At 41.0% G+C, this 27,901-nt stretch overlaps 2 protein-coding genes across 2 annotated transcripts in view; one reads left to right on the forward strand and one right to left on the reverse strand.

The window, feature by feature from the left end:
• Positions 1–8,190, forward strand: part of CP (ceruloplasmin) — a 14,806-nt gene extending 6,616 nt beyond the window's left edge. Inside the window, 11 exon segments of the mRNA XM_057385173.1 lie at positions 27–238; positions 745–895; positions 1,343–1,555; positions 1,963–2,170; positions 3,348–3,487; positions 3,962–4,090; positions 4,775–4,881; positions 5,605–5,821; positions 6,254–6,393; positions 6,871–7,033; positions 7,905–8,190. Of these exon segments, the coding sequence (XP_057241156.1) occupies positions 27–238; positions 745–895; positions 1,343–1,555; positions 1,963–2,170; positions 3,348–3,487; positions 3,962–4,090; positions 4,775–4,881; positions 5,605–5,821; positions 6,254–6,393; positions 6,871–7,033; positions 7,905–7,975 (1,751 nt within the window). The 3' untranslated portion in view covers positions 7,976–8,190.
• An 895-nt stretch (positions 8,191–9,085) lies between these two features.
• Positions 9,086–27,468, reverse strand: HPS3 (HPS3 biogenesis of lysosomal organelles complex 2 subunit 1). The gene is made up of 17 exons (XM_057385184.1): positions 27,168–27,468; positions 25,871–26,365; positions 24,466–24,652; positions 24,101–24,186; positions 22,218–22,410; positions 21,864–21,945; positions 20,343–20,497; positions 18,715–18,823; positions 18,325–18,506; positions 17,807–17,984; positions 16,914–17,144; positions 14,875–15,060; positions 13,566–13,754; positions 12,929–13,036; positions 12,354–12,560; positions 11,078–11,168; positions 9,086–10,177 (listed from the first exon to the last, which is right to left on the reverse strand). Exons 1-17 carry the CDS (start codon positions 27,388–27,390, stop codon positions 10,050–10,052), a joined length of 3,030 nt encoding a protein of 1,009 aa, XP_057241167.1. The 5' UTR covers positions 27,391–27,468; the 3' UTR covers positions 9,086–10,049.
• Between the last annotated feature and the right edge of the window lie 433 nt (positions 27,469–27,901).

Here is a 27,901-nt window from a genome sequence, read left to right on the forward strand (position 1 = left end):
ATTCCCAACTCTGATTTCCATAATAGGTACCGAATCCCCAGCCTCTCATGTGAGTCCTGGCGCTACCTTTACGTACGAATGGGATGTGCCAGAAGATGTGGGTCCCACAGAACAAGACCCAGACTGTTTAACCTGGCTTTACTACTCRGCTGTGGATGCAGTCAGAGACACCAGTTCTGGCCTTGTAGGTCCTCTCCTGGTGTGCAGGAAAGGGGCTCTGCTTTCTTCCGGGAAACAGGTCAGTCAAAGAAGAAAAAATGGAAATATTTGCATTGTCACAGCTGAATCTGCTTTTTCCTCCCAGATCGCACCAGCTACTCTTCACGTCACAGTTTCACTCACGTCCCTAAGGGGAATATACAATAAAAAGAAAGTGGGGTTGGTTTTCCATCTGGCTCCAGACAGACAGTCATTGCAATGTAAAAACACCACGGTCRGGAGCAGCTGCTGGCATTCCAGCCTCAGCTATGATGAGAATCTCTAGGAAAACGCAGAGATTTGAAAGATCAAAATACAAATTCATTTCCAGAGGTGGTCCCTTGCTGGTAGAAGGAGCATCAGCAGTAGATAGTCACCAGACACAGCGATTACAGAGCTTTCAGATTATCAAAATGAAGTATKAATGCRTGCCGTACTCTATTTGGTGACTTGYACTCATAAATTATTATGAGCATAGGAATTTTTTCCCCTGACATTTTCAGTTCACCCGTTTCTRTTTTTCTTTCTACTATTTCTTCTCAACAGAAAAATGTGAACGTGGAGTTTTTTCTWCTTGCCACAGTATTTGATGAGAATCTGAGCTGGTACTTGGRGGATAATATTTTGATGTTTACACTRAGACCAGATAAAATTGACAAAGATGATGAAGACTTCCAAGAGTCTAACAAAATGCACTGTAAGAAAAATATTAGTTAGCCAAGTATTAATTTCTACAATTAGGATTTTACTTTTACAGTTTCATGTTGGAGGCAGGAAAGGGTACAGTACAGTGTATTGCGTATAGTGCCAGAGACACTTCATTGCTTTCCTGTGGAAAAAAATCCCAAACATTTCAGTGCAATTTCACCTAAATGTGGTAGTTCAAAGTTCAATTAGCATGGTTATGCACCCCTTGGAGCAGACAGAAARAGGAATCTTTATAAGTTGTTTTGCTTGAATTGATTCCCTAGTTTTGCTGATGTGATAAAGTCTTTTATTGATATTCTTGATATTATTTTATTATTGATGTTTCTGTCAGTCTGAGGCACGACAGTACATTGGAAGTGTTTATTAATTAATCTCTCTCGCAGAATTAAGTACTGTACTAATCAAGGTGGGGTTTGCTCTCTCAAATCCTCTCTAGCTATCAATGGTTAYATGTACGGAAATCAGCCCGGGCTTGAGATGTGTAAAGGAAGTGTTGTTTCCTGGCATTTGATGGGCTTGGGCTCAGAAGTYGATGTCCATGCCATATACTTCTCAGAAAACACATTTGTGACTAAAGGAACGAGAAGGGACACAGCAAATCTGTTTCCACATACATTTGTTACAGCTACTATGAAGCCTGATTCTGAAGGTAAATGTCTCGTTTAAAAATCCYGTTACTAAAGCAGAAACTGCTGCTTATGAATGTTTTGTGCATAGAGACTTTAAAGCTTTAAATAACTGGCATTTTACCCTGGTGCCACCACTGTCCATAGGTGCGTTGCAAGGGCAGCAAACTCTAAGGACTTGAGTTCTCAATGCTGGAGCCTTGATATTTCCAGCTCCTCTGTATGCTGAATTTTATTTCTACTGCTGAATTTTATTTCTATAGCTGAATTTTATTTCTACTGCTGAATTTTATTTCTACAGCTGAATTTTATTTCTACAGCTGAATTTTATTTCTACAAGCAGCCATACTGCACAAAGATTTTGGACCTTCTACGAGCACGAACCTGCCTCTCAGCCTCCTCAATTGTTTGTTTTGTATGTGACCTCTAGGAGTTTTTGAAGTGTCCTGCTTGACAACAGACCACTACACTGGGGGCATGAAACAGAACTACARAGTGAAAAAATGCCACYGGTSGAATGTCGATTTATCCATGTATTTRCATGAAACCATTTACTACATTGCTGCAGTGGAAGTCGAGTGGGACTATTCTCCCAACAGGACGTGGGAATTTGAACGGCATCAGTACCACGAGGAAAGGTACTTTGGGATATACACGGGGCAAAAAAATKACAAAGGAAGCAAAGGAGCAACTCACTTCTCCTCTGAACCTTCTCCTCTCTCAGATATTTCTATTCACACTTTCCTATCGGATCTATTTTTAGGGCTCACTCTTTTGTGGTCCTTCCCCAGTAGTGCTGCCACGTAACTGAGCCAGACAACACAATGGCTGAGAAATAGTCCAGCATCAGTCTTCTGTGGGACAGATTTTAGTGAATCCTGGAGAGTGCACGTGCATTTATTATTTACTGATGTTGGCAGTCCTTGATGTGGAAAGCTTAAAATGCTCATTGTCATCACGTCTGTGATGATGTCTGTGTCCTGATAAACAAGTCTTTGTCACTTGTTTATTTGTAGTCTGARTAAGCTTATTTTTGACTCCTCTCAGTTTCATGAGCTCACACAAGATACATCCGTGGCTGAATCCACTCACTCTGAAGCTTGTCTCGATGTTTTATTTCCAGTATTTGAATCTCAATGAGAGAGAACTGACTGGATCAAGTAATCCRTACAAATTAGCAGAAGAGGCTGAACAAGAACTGATGAAATTCTGTGTTCCACCTGAATAACTTTGGTTCAAAGCAGGAGACTATAACTGCCTGTATTTTGTTATTAACTTAATTGTATTTTCTTTTTTCCTCAGCTTCATAGCACATTTCCTTGCCCTGCATACCCGTGGACTCTGACATAATTCTAACTAAGCWCAAGTAATATGGACTATATTGTTACCAGACTTTTTTTCCCCCTCTATTGTGTCCAGTCCCTCCCTGATCTCAGCAGAGAATATCTCACATTTAGCATCAGCAGGGCACTTAAGCTTTACAAGTCTTAGGCCTCATTTCAGATGTCCACAAGCTGCCAAGGCTCTGTTTTTCAGTGTGCAAATTGCTGAGTGTCTTATTGCAATTTAGTGTATTCGGCAGGCCAAGCACTCAGCATTCTTTCAAATACCATATAGACTTGGTCTATTTGTAGTGGGTTTTTTAACCTTTTGAAGAGAAATCTCCCAGCTTAACAAGACTGTTTTAATGTTGAAGACACTAACAGTTTATGAGATTCCTTTTTCACAGAGCCGAGTSTTTGATAGTTAATTGACATAACTGCAAACGATGTTCTAAAATGCATGAAGAAATGCATTTCTTTCTTCTTTTGGCAGCCCTGGCAATCCATTTTTAAATAAAAACGACAAATTCATTGGCTCAAAGTACAAAAAGGTAGTATATCGTGAGTACACTGATCAGACATTCAGYACTCTCAAAGAAAGAGCAAAGGAGCAGCAGCACCTGGAAATTCAAGGTAAAGTCATTACGTTCAGTTCTGAAAACACAAAAAATGCAATGACACAAATCAAAAGAAACCTTCTGAATAATACCGAGCACAGTTCTACCTACAAAATGTGCCTCCATATAAAGTGGGATGAAATTGCCACTTTTATGGTGGTGCTTTCCCTGCAAGATTACATTGTCTGCCTTACAAGTTTAAAGCAAACCCTTTTTGGTTCGATGCCTGATCAGAGGTCAGTTTTTCCTAAGCCAGCATTTAACTGCACAGCAACATCCAGACTGACTTCAGGCATGCAGGACGTGCTCAGAACGTGAGCCTCAGAGGCTTAACTTCAACATCTCAAGTTGGCACATCATAGTGAACATTATCAGTATACAGTTTTTTCAGCTGAATTATAAATTAATGTTGAGAATTGGAACACAACAAACTTGCTGWCTGCTCTGGTGTTTTGGAAAACCAAGTTAATCTTTCTTTTCAATCCAACAGGGCCGCTGCTTATGTCACATGTTGGAGATAAAATTATAATAGTTTTTAAGAACTTGGCATCAAGACCTTAYTCTATCCATGCCCACGGGGTGAAAACAGACAGTTCTGTTGTTGCTGTAACTAACCCAGGTATCAAACCACCCTTCTTTATTTCCAGCAGGTAACATCAAGACTTCTGGTAAGGTTTAGCAAGCTTTCAGATAGCAGGACAGGCATACTTTTTGTTTGTCTTAGCTCAGGTTCAATTTTTGATCCTGATTATGACGAATATTTCTGCAGTTCAAATGCCCCTGATAACTATGGCTATGTATCCTAGTCCTTGACTGAGCAGCAATTTTTTGACACAATGATCTATCACGATAGARAGAACAGATTGGGCTCCACAGGGAAAGGACAGCTTGTGCTATTCCTTGAAGTTCCTCTGGGATCTTTTTACCAAAGAGCCAATTGATTTTATCAAGTGTGGTGAGCGGGACAGCGCAGACACCCACCCACCCACACACCCACCCACACACAAAAACCCCAAAACCAAAAAACCAACACCATTGCCAAAAAACCAACACCATTGCCAAAAAAACAACACCACTGCCAAAAAACCAACACCATTGCCAAAAAAACAACACTATTGCCAAGAAGGATCAGGGATCTGTAGGACGGGCCATAAGTTAGCCAGTGCAGTAAATGGGATGAGGAAGTTCGAGAGAAATGGAAGCTGCAAATAAAGATAACATCTGCTTCAGGATGACCTCCTGTAGGTCAGCACACTGAAAACTAAAAAAAAAAAAAAAATTCATGGATACTTTTTTAATTCAGGTGAAACAAAAACATATGTCTGGAAAATCCCAGAGAGATCCAGTCCTGAGAGGGGAGATTCACCTTGTATTGCATGGGCGTACCATTCCACAGTGGACATGGTTAAGGTTCGTGTCACTGATTTCGGGTTTGTTCATGACTTCAGCAAAGGTACAGCAGAAGGAGATGAGTGTGAAATTTTATCTGCTCTCTCTGCCAAGTTATTYCCCCTATTACCATACCTTTGAATTCAAATGTTTCTTGAGGGCAAATTACAGGAAAGTCAGGGCAGAAATCGAATGTCACACACATTCATGTTTTTGCTTCCCAGTTCTGCTGCTGGTATTGATCACCTCAGATTCCCTTCTCAAAGCTAACACTTCATAGTTTGCTCACTATCTAATCAGTCGTGCAGGAAAACTTAACATGCAAATGTGAAGCACAACTCGGCCATTTTTTACCAATCGTGAGTTAGCTCAACATAATCATTTCAATGAAAATTAATTTATTCTTGACTTTATATCAACAGATACAAATAAAGTGTCAAGAAGCCTATTTTGAATGGTACTCAAGCTCAAAATTATGTAAATTGGTTGAAAAAAAAGGGCAACAAATTAATATGGAATTAATGTTTATTTCTAGCAAGAGACAAAAGCGATGCAATCTTCCTTTAACTCCATCCCTGGGTAGCGTGTAACAGTGGAGAAATAACCTGGTTTCACTGACACTGGTGGCCCTTATTCCCAGATACYGACAGCTGTGACGATAGTGAGAGGATTCATGTATGTCATTAAAAGTACTTCTGCTTAGTCACACCTTGCAATTATGTGGGTTTTCATTTGTTATTTCAGGACACTTACAGCGGATTAATAGGCACACTCATTGTGTGTCACAGACATTACCTGCCATCGTTTCATACTAAAAAGAAAGTTCAGTTTGCTCTTCTCTTTATGGTTTTTGATGAAAATGAGTCATGGTACTTGGATGAAAACATAAAAACCTATACTACCAAACCACAACTTGTTGACAAAGAGGATGAGGAATTCCTTGAAAGTAATAAAATGCATGGTATGTTTCCCAGTTTAGTTGATACAGCTGTAGGAATCCTATAAAATATATGTATTTGAAAGCGCTGCATATAAATTTGACTTTCTCGGCCTCTGAATTTCCAGTTCCAGGACAGTAGGACTGAAAAATGTTACAAGTGTTCTGGTATGTTGGAAAGCTTATGTCCATCCTTGCAAAGTACGGCCTTGCAAAGCTTGCTCTTTTAYAAAGAGCTCCAGGAAATGCAGATTTTTAAGAACTGCAAAGAAATTTTCATTATGTCTTTCTTTCTAGTTTAATGTGGAATATAAACACACCCATTCATAATGTGCTGTCCAAAGCCATTACTTTTGTAATGCAGGCATTGGCTTTCAAATCTTTACATCTGTATTATGCTAGAGATCAACAATGCACAAGATCTTCATTGTTTTCACTGTCTTTCCTTCTTTTTAGCCATTAATGGAAAGGTGTTTGGAAATTTGCACGGCCTGACTATGCACGTTGGAGATCGAGTCAGCTGGTACCTGGTGGGAATGGGCAATGAGATAGACATGCACACAGCACACTTCCATGGCCACAGCTTTGACTAYAAGGTATCACTTACAGTTTATCACTTTTTCACTTATTGCTTGCTGTGTCAAGAATGAGAGGTACGTCTAAYACCAAGGACTGTTACCTATGGTGAAAAGTCACAAGATTAAGCAAGGTTTGTGCTTAGGAAGATTTTTATGCCCCAAACCTGTATTTGATCAACACACAAGAGCTGGAGAATATCTGCCAGTAGCATTTGCTCACCAGTAACYTCACAAGATGCTTCAACGAGATAACTGTGAATATTTCATGACTGTGGTAAGACAAAAGCTGTAGTTTTCATTTCCACTTAGCTGCTAGYTTATTAAACTTTGGAGCACAAAGTGGACGTACCAAGTGATGCTTCGGTAGAAATGACGCACAGGAGATGGCCTCTCATTCAACTGTGTTTAAAATACTGGAGGGGTAAATGGAGAAATCTTAAACTATTGCCATCTGGCAATGCCAGAGTTTAACTGCTGTTTCTTTTTGTCTCGAAGCAAACAGGGCTTTACCGGGCAGATGTCTTTGACCTGTTTCCTGGAACATTTCAAACTGTGGAAATGACCCCGCAGAACCCTGGGACTTGGCTCTTACACTGTCACGTCACTGACCACATCCACGCAGGCATGGAAACAACCTACACCGTGCTTCCCAAGWAAGGTCAGAGCCATCCAGCTCAGCGGTGATTGTTATGTTTAAAATGCACAACGGGGCGGTGTCGGACACCACCTCAGTCCCTGCTTAAAACACAGTTCAAGCACAGTCGGKAGATAGGGCTGAGTCCATCAGCACTATGCAGCTCAAGTGCTGAAAAACTAAAACAGTGTTTACTTTCTCAAGGGCATGCTGTAGCTTCACAAATACTATTTCCTTGCCCYAGCAATACTATCAGTGAAAAATGTAGGATTTTGTTTTCAAAGGTCTTGTCGCTAAAAAGTGAATACAATTTTAAAAGCAACACTTTTCAGTACTCAAAAGACAGAGCACAACAGATATTTTTTGTAGTTAATTGACAGAAAGAGACCAGTAGAATTACTGAAATACTTCAAAATATTTGATSTATGTGTATATATAAAATTGTATGATTTACATTTAGAGCTATACTAAAAATACAGAATGCAATGTTAAGCAGAAAATCTAATTCAATTTGATAAACCACTGGAACGTGAAACACAACCTAATTCTATTTTATAAACTCTGCCGATTCACAGAGCATGTTATGCCAAACCTCCACAGACGTTAACGAGGCTGATTTAAGAGTACACAGAAAGACACGTAAAAGCAGACTTTTACCTTGTATCAGCAGTCTGTTGGATTTTTTTTATTTTTAGCCACATAGACTGCATTAAAAGATACCTTCAGTGCATCTTTACCCAGTTTTTAAGCCTAACTCACAGTGTCCAGAAAGTCCTGGGATCCTCTGTGCTCATTCCGGGCTCTGCAGAGTATTTGATYGGCACAGAAGATCTGTCTGCGTGCAGAGATTATTCTCCTATTGAAATGTAACAAAAAGTTATTTTTCCCCTTACAGACTAACAGTCTCTGTTCCCAAGATTGTTCAATCAGTTCAAGTGTAAAGGCACGCCAGGTGCTCAAGAATGATGAAAGCAGTKTAACACAGTGATTCTCCAAGGACTACCTTCAGTGAAGCATTTCTTGGAAAATGCTCTCTTCTGGACCACTCATCTCTACATGTTCTGGAAGATTTCACATWGTGGCCACAGCCAAGGAAAGAACCACAGCTGAATGGATATAACATCTAACAGATGTATTTTTCTATAAATAAAAACAGTATCTTGGAAGCGAAAKATATTCTAGATGATGGCTAACGTGTGTTATTCTGCAGCTGAGAMATGTGGGAGAGCTAATGAAATACCCTTTAACTTTGCAAATAACCCTGAATAGAAGCAAAATTTCCTTGAGATATCTGCCGTCATACTATTACATTTTACTACACAGTAACTGCTTAGGAAAATAGGAGTTTGGTTATCACTTTATCCACAGATTCACACYGAAAATACGTACGGTATTGTGCAACTGAGCAGTTAACAAAATAGTTCTGTTGTTTCTGAATAGAATTCAGAAACACTCTGAAAATAATTCTTGAATTATTTTACAATTGKATTCAGTATATCTTTCAAGATTTGTGCATGTAAAAGATGTGAAAGCTGAGGGGTTGCACAGAATGCCTTTGGTTTTGTTATGAAAATAATTCCAAGGCAAAGTTATGCGGAAATAAGCCTGATGAAATGCAGACAGCAAAGGCCAAAATTTGGTACTGAAGAGCTTTGCTCTGATGACTCCTAACTTTAACTCCTGCAGTGGAATCATTTTGCTGTTGCAGCCTTTGGCAAAGGAAAAAAAAAGAAGTGTTTCCCAAGAGCCGGAAGCAGTAGCATTCGAGCACGGCTGATGCTGGTCCAGAATTAAAACAGGAAGGGCAGATGTGGTCACAAAACACATTTGTGTTTCAATAACCCAACTCCTCCCATTACATCTGCGTCAAATGAGAAGGAAGGATATACAGCATGGGCAGGGAAAGCAAGATATCCAGGTTTTTATTCCTCTAAGAATGAAATTGCTGCTCTGTAACAAGCCTAAATTGTTTTKGTCCTTTTTGGAGATTATACTGAAACCAGCACAGTACCTATCAGTAAATCAGATCAATCATTTCACCTGTAGAAGGAACACTACATCAGTAAGTTAAATTACTTTTGATTTTTTTTTTGTTGATGTATTTTAGCTGAAATGTAGATGATCTCTTCTGCCTGACTTCTGCAGGTTTAAGGAACATTGCAATACCAGTGAAAACAGATTTCATAGGGTCAATGGCAGCGAATKAGGCCTTTAGATGGTTTAGATGGTTATGGGCTCACAGGAGCATTGTATYTTTGGTAATTGTCAAAAAACACAAACTAAGGATGTTTTAAACATTGTGACAGTTTATTATGACTGAATTCCAGCTCTCGAGGAGAAGAAAGATRCTTTCTGCTCACAAGATACACAAACATCAGTACACACATGCACAAACACCYGAGATGCTTACCTAAAAGAAGTAAAGAGTTTTCAGCTGGATTTATGGTATAATGATACTTCCAATATTGTCTATGGCTGAGCATAACAAGAGAAAAAAGGAAACAAAGACCAGCAAGCCAACAGTAGTCTGTACCTTCCGTTCTGTTTCTCTTTGATTAATGGCCTTTTCTYGTGAAATGCTAAATAAAAAGCTTTTTCAGTGTAATACTTGTCTGGGTATGTAACTAAGATGACAGAGCTRGAATTCAAGGAAATGTCTGTGTTGCAAAATGAAGTCAGTGGGGCCCAATTCCACTTGGAAGCACTTTCACTCACACAGTTAGACCCACGCCTGAGCCTGAATTCCTCCCACGGTCAGGGATCCAACTGACACAGATTTGTGACTGACTTACTGCTTTACTTTCAGTAAACTCTGCATGCCCTTTTGTACTGTGGAGTCTGTATTTCCCAGCTGCTTTGGCACCAGAATTACCTTCGAAACATGCTCTGCCTCAGACAACAGCTGTCCTTCAGTAGCAGACACGAGATGCATGTGAAGGGAACCCCATCGTACCTTATAAAGAGTTGTGCTGTTTGTTTAATTGACTTTTTTGTTACAGAACATTCTTTGTAGTTGAGTGGATAGCACACTTTCATTGCTTTAGGTCAGGAGCTTCCTCTGGCTGCAGTGAAGAAGATGTGGCAGGAAAAATGCTGCAGTTCCATCCTCTGGTAGAAGACTGAGGAAATCCCTTAGTTCCAGTTCCATTGCAACAACTGATAAAGTTTCTGCTTGGAGCAGGGAGAAAGTATGGTTTACTATTTTGAGTTTAGAACAAAGGAAAAAAAAACCCAATGCATTAACAATGTAATTACTAATTAATCAAATAATTTAAATATTGCAAGTGGAATGAAATTTGAGACAGCCACTCGGGAGCAAATACAGCTATAGGAAATCTAAAAAATAGACTGAAATTATGACTTAGATTAAAAAGATACCACCACTGCCRTGACTCATCTGGTCTACAAATGGCACTAACACTAATGAAGTCTCATCTAATACTTCTCATGTTTTGTTTGAAATGTAAAGCAAGCTCTAGAACTATCACTAGTACCCTAACTCAACACCATCTGTAAAATTGGATGTTTTGCACATCAAACCAGGGCCTCAGCTACACACAGTATTATTAACTGCTTACAAACAGGTAACAATAGGACTACAGAAGTACGAGGGTGGAATTCTCTACTTCTCGTATTAACACACTGCTTTTTTCAGCCTGTGACCTCAATGCACACTGAAGCCCTCCCCTGTGTCATCAACAGCAGCCTGTCCCCTAAGAACCATCCAGCCATTTAGCCTAGGAAAGAACTGATCACAGTTAGTTCTATTTACTAGGGTTTTTTTTTTTTATGGTGTCTACTCCTCAGCTACTCAGAAAGAGTATGATTRCAACAATTGACTTGTTTTCAATACAAAATGAATGCCATGATTTTTATATGAGACCAGACTGCCTRCACTGCAGAATTCTGTGCTAATGGCCAGAAAKTCTGCTAACGGTATTAGCTCTACCYGAGGAAAAAGATCCCCTTATTTTCCAAATGATCACAGTAACAGTCTGAACAGTTATTAAGAATGGTAGCTGATAGACAAAGCCGTCGGGAGCTGAGTGACAGACAATGGATTTTTACCTTTGAGTGMTGAAATAAGAACAGGGCAGTCGTTTCCACTAAGTCTCGTTCTGTTGCAAAGTTCAGGAAGCATCTTGGTCCACCACAGAGCCTAATCCACAAAAACCCATAGCAAAAGTGTAAATCAACAAGGACTGCAATTTATAAAAGACCTKCCAAAAAGACACTGAACTAAGCTCGGATGTGTACAAACACAGGCCAGTTACGATGAACTGTAATAATTAGTTTATATAATGCTTTGAAATGCATCGATTCTGCATATGTGKTATTTTTTCAGTACAACTTTTTCTGCTCAAAAATCTTTACACAATTTACAAGACAAAAAAAGTCACATAATTAGCAAGACCTATGCAGCCAGAGGATTTTTTTTTTCTCTCAAAACAGCTCCACGGAATGTGGTGAATAGCATTGCACTGCCTCCTGCTCTATCTAATTGCAACAGCTGTAGGAGTAAAAACTTGGTAACTATTTYCTTTCACTTGTGCTCAGATTCAGTACTGCAGCCTCACATTCTATTCTAATGTGGAAACAATAACAGAAACTATTTTTAGATCTAAATAAAAAGCTCAAATCTGAACAGAGTTCCAGTACATCTGTCTAGCAGAGACAACCTTTGCTGACTCTGGCCAGCAGAGCTGTATACGTTAATACATTAATTGGGCAATGGAAGTAAAGTCCTGTATTTCTGGAACACTGGAATAAAATCAGCTCAGCAATAAAACCGTATAGAGGCCTAATGGGAAAATGAGACATAAGAACATCATCTTTTCACTGGAGCACCAGTACCATTCTGATGCTRGAAGGTCAGAAGATGTCACCAGGACACAAAACGAATATATTTAAGTGTAATTTTATTCGCAGGACCACGTTCTCATATCCATTAGCTTATCACTAAGATTTTGTGTTATAAACAGTGTCRAACAATTTAGAGCACAGTCAATTAGTGAGAAAACAGGTAGCTTTTCATTTACGGTGGGAAAAGAACCCATTACTCCCTCTTTTCTGAGGCACTCTGCCATCTGAAAAGACTAAGCTTTAAGTTCACTGCAGTGAACAGAGTAAGTGACAAAAGAACACGGAGGAAAAGATATTCTATTACYGTCAGTGGGGACAGAGTTAAGGAAATAAATGCCGAGAGGTCCAACACGAGCTAAGCAATTTACTTTGTCTGAAAGGCAGGCCGTGTGATCCATCCAGAGTTCACCTGTACACACAGCATTTCAGCCAGGCAAAACCCCCCAAATGACAGAGCCAATTTGTACTGAAAAGAGCACACCTGACTGTCACCCTTCAGCTCCTGCTGAGCGTAGGACATGGCAGCCTCGGGACACCGCTGGAGGAGCTGCTCGAGGGCTTCCTCGTGCCTGCCCCGACGGGAACTGCACAGGACACGGACGCTGAGGCCRACACTGCCAGCCCCTGCCAGGGGCTCCAAAACAGGCTGAGCTGCAGCTACATTGACTGACTGACTACACAGCAGAGACTGAAGACAAGAAGAAAAAGTATTATTTGAATTTAGGATAAACRTTGCAAAAACCCATAACCATGCCCTTAGAGCGAAAGCCCTTACTTGTCAGAATAATTCTGAAACAGTACTTCCTTTAATAAATATTCAGAAATAAAAAAAAACTGAGAAAGCAAGTGTAGAGTGGATGCAAATGTAAATGTTGTTATCAACAAAACTCTTCAGTGTTTTTTTCTTCCATCATTTCAGTCCCCTTTTTATTTCAACTTGGATAACTTAGCGGGGAAGAAGGAGGAGACTCTGCTGGAGACAGCTGTTGGTACATACATGAACATCTGCAGAATGAATCTAAGTGTAAGCAGTAAGATGTAGTATCTATTTCATACCTGTAGTCTTGAGATGTCTTCACAGAAATCTTGATGAGRTGAACATCCCACTGACRTTATGGAAGTTACCCATGGGAAAATCAACCCAAAATGACTACAGGAGTTTATCTACAGAAGACGGAATCCAAAGTTGCARTAAAAGAAACATTTCTGTTAGTGAYGGCTCCATGTGATACTCACAGCAAGTGAAGAAAATTTTAATCTCAAATAACGTAATTTAGAAGGGCACCTACTCTTTTTTCTGGTTCATGCAGTTTAATAACAAATAAACTGGAAACTTCTATAGCTTTCCTATTCRCAATTCTTTAAAATTCATCATTCTCACAAATTTCTAACTTAGTTAGCTTCATAAAATTGCAAATAACCCACCTGACAAATTCTCATTGTTTTTGTTTTAGCCCTTATTTCTATCCAGAGCTGAGATGCCYGTTGGAAGTCTATTTGCAGATGTCCCCAAGGAGTGGGACTATCCAGAGCCAGCAATAATAATTTATAGCTGCACGGTGCCTTATTTGTTTTCAGTCTTACCTCTTTTAAGAGATAAACTGTCTCGAATTAAAATATGAAGGATGGTATTTGGATGGATGCTGGAGGAACACTGCAGCCCTAAAACTCCCTCTGGGTGGTTCACACTTACCAGATCCTCTGTTGTTTTCAATGGCTTCGTGTCAGGAAGTTGCTTCTCTGATATTCTCCAAACATACTGAGAAGTAACCCTCAACAGGAGCTCCTGAAGTATTTCCTCCTGAGAGGACACTACAAGAAGAGCCTCCCAGAAATCCACCAAGAGCTGTGGTGTAGTGTTTCCACTGCTACTACACAACACCTAGGAGCAAAAGCAATAGAAGACAGCAAATTAGCACAGACTGTGGTGATTATTGGTAGCAGAAGTTAAAAAGACAGGAGAAACAAACAGTTTTTCACTTTCAGTAGAAGCAGAATTCTGATTCTTTTTTTGTCCTGTTATTCTATATAATACATTGCTAGGTAAAGTAAAAAGTTCACTAAATGATTTTAAGGTAGTCAATTCTGACCAACGAATCTCCTTTCTTCTTYGAGATTTACTCCACTGCCAGGAATGTCAGTACAACCGTCAGCAAGTATTGACATGTATTAATGTGGAGGATTTTTATCTATGCCAACAGAAGGCACCGTCCTCAAAAGGGGTCTCTGTAGTCCATGATAAGACGTGCTCTGTAGCTCAGCTGGGTATCATGGTAGGACCCACGTGGAAGATGTTTTAAGACCTGCTGTGCCAGTAAAAAAGATTTTTATTTCATTTCCAAATAATAGTTTGAAACAACGATAGTTGCTCTGATTTGAACTTCATGACTTGCTCGTTTTGATMCAGGTCTTTCACAGTAACAGATTAAGTAAGACTGCAACACACGTACATTGAAGAAAACATGCTTTAAATCAAGTACTGATATTCATTATAGAGAAAAGAATAAAAAAGGTTTGTCTATTCCCAGCTGAAAGAAACAAAACTTTGGGGACACCACTAGAAAAACGGTGCTCTTCGCACTTCTTTTTATAAACTACAGACACACGCTTTCACCAGTTTATACAAATCATCAGAACATTCTAAACCTTCTGACTCTTTAGAAGCATGACTTAATCCCAAAACTTTATTTAAATTCTGTTAAATTTCAGTAGCCTTAGCAAGCTCAATCTCAGCGAGCCACTGAAAGAGCTTTGAGCCCGGCGTATTTTCCATTCAAACGAAAGGGTAAAAACTGAGAACCTCACTTAACCAGTATTTCTTTCCAGAAGGTCCAGTTTCTGACTCTGTGACCATCTACACYGCCTTAGAGTATCTCCAGCTCTCATCTCGCCCTTTCTGAAGAATCCTGAAACGTGAGTGAAGGAGCAGCCCAGGCTGCTTCTCTCACCCACAATAACATCACTACAAAAAAATGAAAGCAAAAAAAGGATCACAGGCCAACCTTGAAAAAGGTATCCGCTTCTTCCAGTTCCATTTTWCCGTTCTCATGTAAAGCCACAGCAGCAGCCACCAGTAAAGCAGGCTGTGTCTCCTTCAGGTGAACAGCAAACTCCGTTGGGGTAACAATTCCTGTCTGACGCTGCCACAGGAGTCGTGGCTGCCCAACGAAGCCACAGGTCAGTGCTGTCTGCAAATATAATTAGATATAATCGGGTAAAAAATTCAATACATAGCTCATTCTGTTCTGTAAACTCAGTTTTTCCTGCAGCAGTGACATTTGGATGGAAGTGGCCAGGGAAGAAAGTCAATTCTTTCTGCAAYTCATAGAGTAGCTCTCCAGAGACCAAGCGCCAAACAACATTCTGGAATAGCGTGTCCTGGAAAAAAGGCCTCATGCCTGGACACTGAAAGCTGAAAGGAACACACCCTGGAAAGATGGACTATGTGTGCAYGTAAGAAAGATGGATTTCACGAAGAAATCCAAGACATTTGATATACAGGGTCGTTTGAAAAATCACTGGCTGACTTTTCAAGAGGCTACTTTGATAAATTTYAGTAGACTACTTTGCTAAAGTATGATTTTTATTTTGAAAATACCCCTGAAACAATGATCAAAATTTGTGATGCACTTTGTGCAGCAGCAAGCTCTTTCTGGGTACGTGAGTGTTTTTGAAGGCAAGTATAACAACACATTATTCCCATTTTAAAGACAGTGGAAAAATGATGCCTAAGTAAATTAAATGAATTACACAAGAAATATGAGGCAACCTAGAAGAAAAATTCAGATTAGCTTTCTGAAAGTGGGATCTTTTTTCCTACCTTAAWATAAAATGCTTTTTTAAAGGTGAAGTGCAATAGAACATATTTAATGTATCAGATTAAAAAGAAAGAAAATCCAACCAAACAAACCAACACTCAAGGCTAAGGCACCTTACTCTCAAAGTAACACCTGTGCAGAGTGTGTTTGCTCACAGCATGGTAATTTCACTGGATTATGCTGCTGATCATATTCAGCTGTGGTGCTGAATATAACTTTTGAAACAGCTCCCCAGAGCTCCCACCTTACAATTCAAAAAAAGCTAACTTAAAAATGTGCAAGACCTCTGCCAAAGCAGGATATCTAACTTTGAAAACCTATCCATTTATTTCAAAAATGTTTCGACTCCCGACATCCCACTAGAAGAAAAAGTCTGTATTTCAAAGTCTATCACCTCTGAAAATTCCACAGTCTTCATCGAACTTAACGAGAAATGATTTACAGACTGATCTCACACATGTGAACATCTGCAGCAGAGACCTCCAATAACATTTTTTTCCCCCAATGATGAGGCATTCTTACTTTGATAGCAGGCTCTGATCTGGTCTTAATAAGAGTTAAGTGCTTCGATTCCACGTAAGATGTGAAATAATTGTATACAGAAACTTCAGTTTGTGAGCACRATGGACAAATACTCTGTTCAAGAGCAATTTTCTAAGAGTTGTTTGCCTACAGACGGTGCTTTCGTGGGCGTATCACATACTCATTTTAGGTGGAGAGGTGTGGAAATGCTCCTATACAACCCTAGGATACAACCAGGAGCTCCTATACAACTCCCAGAAATGCTTTAATGGGTGTGGAAATGCTCCTATACAACCCTAGGATACAACCAGGAGCTCCTATACAACTCCCAGAAATGCTTTAATGGGTGTAGAAATGCTCCTGTACAACCCCACCGTGCAGCTGAAGAGTACTGGCTCCGCAGAGTTTGCTGCATCCCAGTAAACAGCATTTAATTTATCAAGAATTAAGAGCTTCARAACTTGCTTATCTGGTAAGTGTTCACCAAGACAAGATCACCCTCCCTGCAGGACAAACCGTGCAGTCCCAGGGTATGGCAGCCCTCCATTCCACTGTCCCTGCAGACATTCAGCCAAGTCTGCACAGCAGATCAGGAGGAAGAGGAGCCACCCAAAGTTTCTCTCACTGTAAAATGCAACAATTCAAACCACGGACCTGCACTTTGCAAAGCACCAACAGCTCGTGCTCTCAGCACACTTTACCTCCGTACAGGAGTCCATCTCACGTTTGTACATTAGCAGGTCTCCCATTTTCAGGGCCAAGAAAGCCTTAGTGAGTGTCAGGACTGCTGAAGGCATCATCTTTTCAACTTTCTGAAGATAATTCACAGCTGTGAAAGGACATACGTTTCTCATGCAGGGACTGCAAAGAATATGAGGCAGCTGCACAGGGTCCGCGAGATAGAATATCTTGAGAACTTTATTTCCTGATTCCTATTGAAATAAAAAGCCATTTGACAGCTTAGACCTTTTCAGATATACCAGTCTTCTATGGTATATGAAAGTAGTGCATTTCTCTTGTTGTTTTTTTCTGGTTAGTTAGTTTGTTTTTGTTTTTTTTTTTTCTAAACAGTCAAGTTCAGTTTAGCTACCAAATCACAGTGCCCTTCCCGCCTCTCTTCTTCCTATTGGTAAAAGTAAAGGATCTCTGACTGGACTGGTAGGGATTTTAGGGTGCTAGCAGAACATCCACCACCAAAATGAGTTGTTTTTACCTGCACAATTTATCTGTACAATTCAGAAACGTTCAAAGAACCTGTTTGTTTTGCTACAGAAATGAGAGATGAAAGAAATTGGAGGCAGGGCTTTCCTAAGACAGAAGTGTCTCTGTGCAAGTGGTAGTAATCAGATCACTAGCAAAATGCACCACGATAGTCAAACCTGTATGTTGCTTGAAAGCAGCCCAAAGCACCACAGGTGCTGCTTGCTACTTTCTCAACAAAAACGGGAAAATAWAAGTAATGTGAAAAAGAATAACTGTAAAACTAGATAAGCCATTCAGAATTTTCAAAGGGAAATTGGTTAATACTTGMTATACAGTTCTTAAAATCAGAACTAAATCAGCAGATTACAAAAAACACACAACTTATTTCTACCTTATCTAATTCTTCACTTGAGTSTTCATTAAGAGAATGAGTTAAGTAAAATATAAATCCTCTCTCSCATGTCTGTATTTCATCACCTTCTGAAACCAGTCTCTTTAAAACTTCAGCCATGGATAAACCTGACATTCTGTAGTATGGCAAAGCAAGGTGGTAATCCTTCGTGTCAAACCTGAAGGCAACAGAGAGGAAGGGAAGAAATAACAAATCAACTCAGGGCAACACTTTTGCCATCACTCTTTGAAAGAACTAAAACTACACCAMACTAAGTCRCAGGCACATCGGTTATCTGCATAYATTGTTCATATTCAACWTAACGTTGAATGCTGTTYAATGACAAYGAAGACCAGATACTGAAGAGAGGTCTAGATTAAGCTGTTTTTGCAAAACAGAAAAGCTTACATTACACAGGCAATACTAAAGTAAAATAGCAAAGGATTATGGATTTTCATTTTCAGGTTACACCACTGGAACCACGGGTCTCCTCTGCCACTTTGCCATCTAAAACATACCTGCTGTAGCAGTCTCCTAAGAAGGCACAACTTTCTCTGAATGCTCTCAGAAGATCTTCTTTCTCATCTGAGCCAAGGAAATGAGGGTCCATTATAGCTGCTCTGAGCAGTAAGTGAGCCTCACTCAGAAGATGGATGCAGCTCTCGGTTTTAACGCTTTCGTAAGTCCGACTATAATCTACCTAGAACAGACACGGGACACACTTCAGCTGCTGGCAGAAATCAAGAATATGCAGGAACAATTCCAGTGATGACAGCAGCCATTTGAAACAGGATTACGGGTTATTCGTAAGAAATATACTACATTATATCCAGCAATTATATGAATCAGAGATTAATTACCAGTACTTATTTTTAGTTCAAACAACAAAAGCGAGAGTTGGGCAATACCATTTCCCTGTAAAGCTGAATTGTTGAAACAGTGTTTATGATATATAAATTCCAACCAGGCTCCGACTCAGAACTTCCTCTGGATTTGATGCTGTCAGCCTTTCTGGAACTAGAGAAAAGGAAAAGAGTTGAGCGGTYAAGTGTTGAAATAAACACTACGCAGCCAAAAAACTCCCTTAACTCACTTAACAATTCAAAGGCATAAATAACTGTGTTTGTAGACTAGTCGGTGCTGGCGAGTTAAGTTGTGAATTAAGTCACACTGGCCAATAACACAACAGGGACAGGCACATTCATACACCAGGAACGTCATCAGAACTACGACGTCTCCTGTGCCTAACACCAGGTAGTATCAGACACTTAGAGGAATGACAGAATCATCAAATGGCTTGGCTTGGACCTTAAAGATCATCTMGGTCTAACTCCCCTAGGACTGGGATGCCGAGGCATGGGATGCCACCCACTGAACAGGTCAGACTGCCCGGGGCCTTATCCAACCAGACCTTGAATAGTTMAGTAATATAAATTAGCTAAGATTTTTACTCACCTCCTGTAAGGACWCAGTGCCTGTTTGTCCCTCGAGCTCTAGCAAAGCGTTTGCTGAGACATGGCATAAATAAGTATCAGAATGCTTTTATTCTAAAACGTTGGCTATGTCTACGAAGCCCTAAGGTCAAAAACACTGTAGGAAAACAGTGGTTTTTGTTTTCTTCTTCTGGTTTTTGGTTTTATTTTATATTTGTTCTGGGATGTTTACATCTTTATTTTCAAATCATGGCACTAAGCGGCTTCCTATGTGTTCGACTTATGTTCTTTCCAGAAGGCAACAAGTGTATCTTCTTCAAATACCAACTAGAATACTTGAAACAACACAACTGGCAGAAAACTYCAGTATTTTTGAACAGTCCTTTGCTCAGACCGGCTTTCCTTATCTTGTTCTGAATCGTGTCTGCTCTAGACTTTAAGAAATACTGGTTCAAATAACTCCTCAATCAGCCAGAGCCGTCCCACTTTTGGTAATTAACCTGAACTGACTTTCAGAAATGTGGTTTCTGAGTAGCTGTTTAGAATAGCTGTTTAGCCCTCAAGAAAGGAAGGGGAATAGCAGTTTCCATGGAAACCTGCAAAAAGTCACACACGCCCCKGGCTACACTCAATGCTACAAGACTAACTCGGGGCAAAGTCCGCTCCAACTTTTGTTACGGATAACTACAGCGATGTTTGCAACTTCCTTGGAAAGAACCTGCAGCCAAAGACATTTTAAGACRTTTTAATTTTGTGCTGCAACGCATTTTGTAACCTGTAGCTTTGGTATCTACGTATTTATATTTCTCAAGATAAATATTATTTTAATTCTCAGGATAAGCTTTTAGTAAAGTTACTTTAACATTTTGTTGATGTTAAGCTTTTGTAACCCTATGCTCATTTCTTTTGTGTCAGTAAATACAATAGAATTGAAAAGAAAAAAAAAAAAAAACAACCTCGATTGCTGTTCTCAATCACTAAGAAGTTAATTATTTCTGAAGATTTTTTCAACAGACCAACAATTGTTCAACTGCAATATCCGCAAGTTCAGCACTGTACACAGAGCTGTAAGCGCCATCTCCCTAAAAGACACAAATTCTTACAGCATCCTTCTTGTAGGCTTTCTTCTTTCAGTAATATCTTCTGTGTCTGCCTTAGTCAAAAGAATTATATGGTTTYTGAAATGACAGATAGCTCTTGGTCCTATAAAAAGCTGCATTCTTAATGTACAGACATCCAGTGTGACAGGTGGACAAGCCTATAAAGGAAAGTGACTGTATTGTAATTTCACTTAGTATGTATGTCAAGTTTTTCTAATAAATCAGAAAAAAAAAGTAACTTTGTACAATGATCTTACATTAAAAGCATTCACTGACTTCCCCAACTTTGAGTGCTTCATTTGAGCAAGAATAAAAGTACTCATAAATGCATAACGACAGCATTATGCGTGTAACCTGCTTTTGGAAGACATCTGAACATTCCTTTTAAGAGGTGGAGGCCTACAGTGGTGACCCAGAGGCCACTAGAGCGCCCTGGGCTAGCGASACCCAGAACAAGACAGCTCTAAAACTGGTGTGAAAAAAGCAGCAGGAAAAATAACGATAGCAAATAATAAAAATAACCACCAATATCATCACAGTTCAAACTGTACAGCAGTGCAGGGACTGCAGCCCATGGAGGGATCTGTGTAAGAATCGAGGGTAGGCAGACTGTGGACAGCATGGAAATCCATGCAGGACTGCAGCCTTCACYCACACCTCTCCAAAACTCCTACAGAGACTGCTGCCTGCTGCCTGACTGGAGCAACTGGGATGGATTTTAATTGAACCCACAGGGAAAATGCAGAAAGCCGAGACTGGAGAATGGACGGGACAGATTGCATCACCTGCTGGTACTRGGCATCCAGAGCAGAGCATACGTGTTCGGCTCTTAAAACATTTATAAAACTTCTACTGTCCTACAGGTTTTTTTTATGTCTGTCTATACGCTCAAAAGAAATCCTTAAATGCTAACTTAAAATACACCTCCACCTATCTTTCCTAATATTTTTATAAATGTATATCACAACATTTACATTCAATAGATTTTTACTGATAAGCAGTTTAAGGAAGGGGAAAAGTTTAGACCTCCATGGACCAACAGCCCTCCTCCTAAAAAACATGCCCTAAGTATCTGGTAGCAGACTTGYTCGATTGTGTTCACTCCTCTTAGAAAAACTGGTTTTTCAAGGACACGRAAGAGAGAGAAAAGTTGCACAACAGAAGAAAACGTTGCACCCTTCATCCAGTTTTATACAGAAAAGCATGTTTTAGTTTAAAAGAGAAGAGATTTTGTAGCTTTTCATGTTTTTGAAAACATGAATTTTTGAAAAAATTCTAATGGCCTAGAATTTTAAATGGCAGTAATAAATTGTTCTATTGAGACATCTGTAGTAGACTACCAAAATACAAAATGCCACAGTAAAATATTCACTTTGGGTGTTATTTGGTCTATTGGTTCAGCCAATAGAAACTAACAGGATTTCAAAAGAAAACATAAAATTAAAAAAAAAAAATAAAAAAAAATTAAACCCTAAGTGCCATGGCAGCACCCCCAGCCTGTTRGTGAGAAAACGAGAGATGCACCTTCACAGTCGTGTCAATGTAGGGGTCCTCATCACGAGCTGCTGCTGCACTGCATCGCACTGTGAAGCACTGCAGGTTCTGACTGGAGGAAAAGAAGAAAACACAACAATGGCGGAAAAAAATTAAGATTTACAAAAATCAAGGCACTAAGACTACAGTGAATCAGCTCTTTTTTCTTTGGAGAAATCGGCTTTAAAGCCTCAACAGGAGGATATGCTGACCTAAGACATGAGCCTGCCCAGAGACTGCCAGGAGGCTGTGAAGGACGYACCAGAGCGGGGGAAAAAAATTAGAAAAAGGACAGCAGCATAGAGAAACATAGTAATAGCATCAGTGAAATCATAAACACAATACCTTGTAATGACATGCAGGAACTGCGGAGTGAGGACAGCCTGCTCTGACTTCTCGGAATATTGGTAAGTAGAAATTAGTTCTACTAACTTCCCAACAGAGTAGAGATATCCAACATCAGGTAAAGAGAARAAGCAGAAGAGACTCAGCAGTTTTCTCTTGTTCTCAGTCTCCTCACAGGCTGTTGTGGTACTCCCTAGATGTAACAACGAGAAAGGCATGTTATGCACTTCATAAATCAAAGCCTGGCAATTCTATTGCAAGCCTGATGCCTAAAAGATGCTACCAAGCCTGCCCAAGTTCCAGAATGGTTTTCTTAGTAGTAGCTAGTAAAAAGAAGTTCTATATGAAGCTCGGTGCAYATGTCAAAAATTTGTACGACATGTTATCTCATTCGCAGGCATTTTCACAAAAATATGGATCACCACAACAAAGCATCCATGGACTGAAAGATCAGCCTGCTCTTAGACAATCACTTCTAAGCTGGAATGAATGCTCATCTAGGGCTGCAGCTGACAAAAAAAYAGGTCCTCACTTAAGGGAAGGAAAGGCTGGAAATGGCAGAACTTCTTAGGACACCACTTTAGCATGTAACAGTTCTACAAACCCTCTTGTCAAAGCCTATAAATCACAAAAGCGCATGAGACAGCTGTTCAATGGCAGTAGTTTAAGGGCAAGTAGCTCATTCTTTCCAGTCACCTGCACGTGAAATGAGGCACTGCTACCCAGCAGACAGTGAAGCACCTCAAACCGAGCAAGCAGTCAGTAAAGTCACAAAGGGCCAACCATACCCTGGGATGCCTCGGGCACAGCATTGCCAGCAGGGCAAGGAGAGGATTGTCCTGCTCTGCTCTGCTCTGCTCTGCTCTGCTCTGCTCTGCTCTGCTCCGCGCTGGGGCGGCCTTATCTCAAGTCCTGGGGACAGTCTGGGGCACCACAATGCAAGGAGGATATAAAACTACTGGAGAAGAAATTAAGGGAAGGTTACGAAGATGGTGAAGGGTCTGTAGGGGAGGCCAACAGAAGGAGCGGCTGAGGGCAGGTGGTTTGCTCAGCCTGGAGGAGACCAGGGAGAGACCTAAGAGCATTCCACACGCAGTTTCTAAGGGAATGGCATGAAGTTGTGTCAGGGGAGTTTTAGGCTGGGTATTAGGAAAAGGTTCTTCCTCCAGAGGGTGGTCAGGTACCGCAGCAGGCTCCCCAAGGCAGTGGTCATGGTCCCAAGTCTGCCAGAGCTCAAAGCATTTTCCAAATGCTCTCAGGCACTTCGGTGGGATTTTTGGGGATCTCCTCTGCAGGGCCAGAAATTGCAYTGGATGATCCTTGTGAGTCTCTTTCAACTCAGGACAATCTATGATTCCGTGAAATCTGACTGCTCACATACAGCATTAAATTCTACCATGTGTCTTTTGGGGCTTGAGCTAGTGAACCCTTAATACCTCCATTCATCCTTTCCAGTTTTAATTAAGGCCTTTCAGAAAGATAACCACTTTCTTAGCAATGATTTATGTTTACTACTCTGATTTCCTCAGCTGGCTGAGTGACAGTCTAGTATCTTACAACACTGAGGATAATTTATTAATGCATTGTAAAGAGCGACTCTTTTGCAACACAAAATTTATCAGTAAAGAATCTATAGAAGCTGATTTAGTCTTCCTCTTTTGGAGTGATGAATTCAAGGTTTATGAAGAACTCGAAGAAATTCAAAGTCTTTTTTGTTAACAGAAGCTCAGTTTAAATCATTGAAAAGGGAGGAAAGATCCCAATCTAAACACAAATCATACAGAAATCACACAGTGTACGAAACAGAATATAGAAAGAAGTTCTTTCATTTCACAAATTCTCCTATGACACAGTGCATAGCACATACATGCATAACCATATACCTGTCTGGTATACAGGAAGCAGTTGAATAGAGTGCAACTTTGTCTCTTCACAAAATCCAAAAGGCGACTGGTCGGGTGTAAAACATCTGGAAAAAAAGTCAGAAACAACATGGGACTGTAGTGAGAAATTACTGASATGATCTACTCTGGACAAGTAAACAGCACTGGCTATAAGAAGTGTGACGTGTACTAAAAAAATGGGCTTTTTTTGGCGCTCCATAATTTTCTCAATTCAAAAGGGGTTTATGACATCCCCAGAAGTCAAAATAACAGKATTTTTCTTTCAAAAAGACAAAAATACACAACTCAGTTTGATTTTTTTTGTAGTAAATTAACCCATAAATGGGAAAATACATCTGTAATACCTGAAAAGCAGATATTGCACTTGGAAGCGCTCTGTGTCCTCCGTAGGTAGCTCTGTGGATTCCAGTGTKATGGGTATCTCACAGAGCTTACTTTCTTCCCCAAGCAGTTCCACTGGCTTCTGACATACGATGAACTCATCTAATTCAAGCTGTAAAGTATGTGTTGAAGGACCTTCATCTTTCACACCTGAGCAATGAAAATTGCCATCTTATTTGTTCAAACCATTTCACTCAGCAGTAAGAAAATRGTACGACATAGTAATACTCCAATGATTGCCACCTAGCTAGTACTGGCTTCCTATAAACACAAGRTTTTGAAAACAGCCATGCTAGAATATAGAAACAATTCCTGTTTAAGCCTCAATAGTGTGAATATTTAAGTGCCAAGATTTTTGGAAAAAAGCCCCAAACAAGTAAACAGTTCATTAGAAGGTGAATCCGAGGCACCCATTGCCACAAGTGGCTGGTCACCAAAAAACATTTGACTTCCAGCTAAGGAGGTTTTGAGAAGGCAAGGGCAGCTATCACGGGAAGTCAGGTTATGTTAAAACTCACCAAGTCCTGAAAAGCAAATCCTAACAACACTCAGAAAGTAACTGGAACTTTTCTGTGTAGTTTTTAGTAATAAAAACAACTAGGGGCAGGATGCTATCATATGAGAAAAGATCGACCTTCACTCAATAAAGAACATTGCMTTTATATTGCCCCTATACGAAAAGCCTTGTTTACCTTCAGATCTTTTCTAGGTACAGTTTCCAATTGTAAAAGAGCATCCTTTTAAGTTTCTTCAATCATAAAGAAAGGACTTTCCTAAGGTTCGCTGGTGTTGATCTAATACATATACTTTTGGAAAGGTGGGAATTGATGATTGATTACATATCGATCGACACCTTGCAATACACAGGTATGAAACCTCCTGAGCACACTGGCAAGCCCACGAATAAGATAAAGGACTGCAAAARGAATTTGCTTTATTATGGTAGGTTCTGAGCCTAACAGTCACAAAAGTACACAGGCATCACAACAGAAACATTCTTAACAGTATAAGCCACTTCCTTAGGCAGTGACACCGATAAGAGTAATTTTTCTGAACATAGTACACTGAACCACTTTAACCTGGTCCACGGTGGCACCCCAAAACAGGGACCTAATTCTGTGTCTGCCATGGTGGCACTATCCTCTAAGTGTGCAGCATGATGGCATATGTTCACTTGAAATGTCACCTCCAGCTGCAGGTTGGTATAACTTTTCATGCCCTAGAATATTCTGCTGATAGTCATAGGGCAATCTGGAAATATTTCCTGAAGGGCAAAGGCTCTTTGTTTGAGCCTACTTTCAGAACAATAGGAATCAATTAGCAGATTCTTAGAGACAAAAAATTTTAAAAAATTATTTCAGCACCTACCTCCATCTGCAGCCTTTTGTGGTGCACTGACTCCCTGAGTACACTGCTCTGTCCTGTCCACACCTCGCTGGACCAGTTCCAGTTTCAGGATTAGAACATCCAGCTCTGTTGTTATGGCTATATGTCTGGCACAGAATGCAACTTCAGCAGGAATGATGTTATCAATGTGCAAAATTAAGGTCCGTTCAAAATCTAACACAGTCAAATTCTGGTTTACGACCAGGTGTTTCAAACAAAACATGACTAGTTTATTCTTGCAGCCCACAAGAAGATCTCCATTCAGAGGACAACACGAAATGCACAGTGGAGGATCTGAAAGTGGCATTTCAACAACTGACATCTGTTCTTTCAAGGTTTCACTGTATGACTCTTCCATCTTGTGACCAACCATCCGAACACACACGCGAGAACTCCCTGCAGACATGCACCTCCAGTTCGTATATGCTCTTAGGAAAGTTGCTTTGCTTTTTTCTTCAATTGTCACCAGATAGTCTCCTTAAAAGAAAGCAGTCATGCTGATATATCCTCAAAGAACAGGTGACAGTTTTGAGCTCTTTAACTGCTGTAGTACACCACAAAGAAAATCTTGAAGTGTAAACTCTTAAAATTCCAAAACCAGTTTTCACCATTTTTTTCCATAATTAAATACAAAGTGCAAGTCACTTTACTGGGTGGCACACACTTCACACAACATTAAAAATAAAGGACTTCCAGATGTAGATCCAGAACAATGCCTATGTGAATTCACTCTATGAGTTGTGATTGCAGACAAGGTTCCCCCCTACTTCCACCTCCTCAACTCATACCCATTAACAAGGAAATGTTTTATTCTCTACAGACCAGGGAAAGCAATTGAGCAATAGACTCATCAAGAGCTGTGGGATGGGATGGGATGGGATGGGATGGGATGGGATGGGATGGGATGGGATGGAACGACCACCCACTCTGTGCTCTAAAAACAAAACACCCAAAAAACAAAAGCAGGGGCGGAGGCAGACGATGCAGAGATGCCGGCCCCGTCCTTGCTGCAGCCCCGAGCGCTCCCCAGCCGCTCCAGCAGGCGCGCMGCACCTCGGAAGGGGAAGCCTGAGAGACGGGCGGGTGGGAGGACATCCCTCSTCCCGCGGCGGAGCCCCGGCGGCTTCGCTCGCCACCCCACGCTCCCCGGCCCAAGCCTGGCCGGCAGACCGTCCCCATCCGCGGGAGCCCCGGGGCCCCCCGKTCCCCGCACTCGAGCCGTTCACGTCCCGGTCTCCGCGGCCGAGCACTCACGGAGCCCGCGGCCGGCGGGACTGACCTGCCGMGCTGTACGCCATCCGCAGCACGGCACCCAGCGTAGCGAAGGAGCCCAGGGCCTCGCAGCGGCCCTGTTGGCGCACGGCGAACACCTCCACCCTGCAGCACGCCGCCGCGCTGGCCACGAACAGCACGTCCTGGCCGCAGCAGAAGTGCGCCGGTTCCTGCTTGCAGGGCACTACTCGCTGCGACCCGAACGGGTGCAAGTTGTAAAGCTGCACCATGGTCCCGAAAACTTCCGCGGCAGCAGCGGAGAGAGCACCCGCAGCCTCTCGGGGCGGTGCCGGCACTTCCGCGCTGGGCAGAGCCCTCCGGGGCCGGGGCCGTCAGCAGTGGGCGGCTACCCCGGGCCAGGGAACCTCCTACGAGGAGCACTCTCCGGAATCCTCCCTCTCTGCAGAGAAGCGCCGTACACTGGGACAACTCTCGAGTGCGCAGACTGGAAGGGATCCTTGAGGAATGTGAGACGGACGGGGGAACGGTGGCTTAGAAATCGAAGACCTTGCTGACGGGTTGTTTCGTGGTTTGTGTGCGCTTTCATTTGGACACGGCTCGGAACAGCTGCCGCCGGCAGCAGCGTGCCTAACGCATTAAGCTACTGAAAACCGAGTTGTTCCAGTCTCCCAGAGTCAAAAACAGAGACTTTTTTTTTGTACTTAAATACATCAATTCTTCCTTAATAACGTAAAAAAACCCCTCACACCCCAACTAGCAACCCCCCAAACAACAGCTCTT

Source organism: Malurus melanocephalus, unplaced genomic scaffold (genome assembly GCF_030028575.1).
Source record: "Malurus melanocephalus ecotype Western Australia unplaced genomic scaffold, MMel_1.1 scaffold_797, whole genome shotgun sequence".
In the NCBI taxonomy this organism is placed as follows: Eukaryota; Metazoa; Chordata; class Aves; order Passeriformes; family Maluridae; genus Malurus; species Malurus melanocephalus.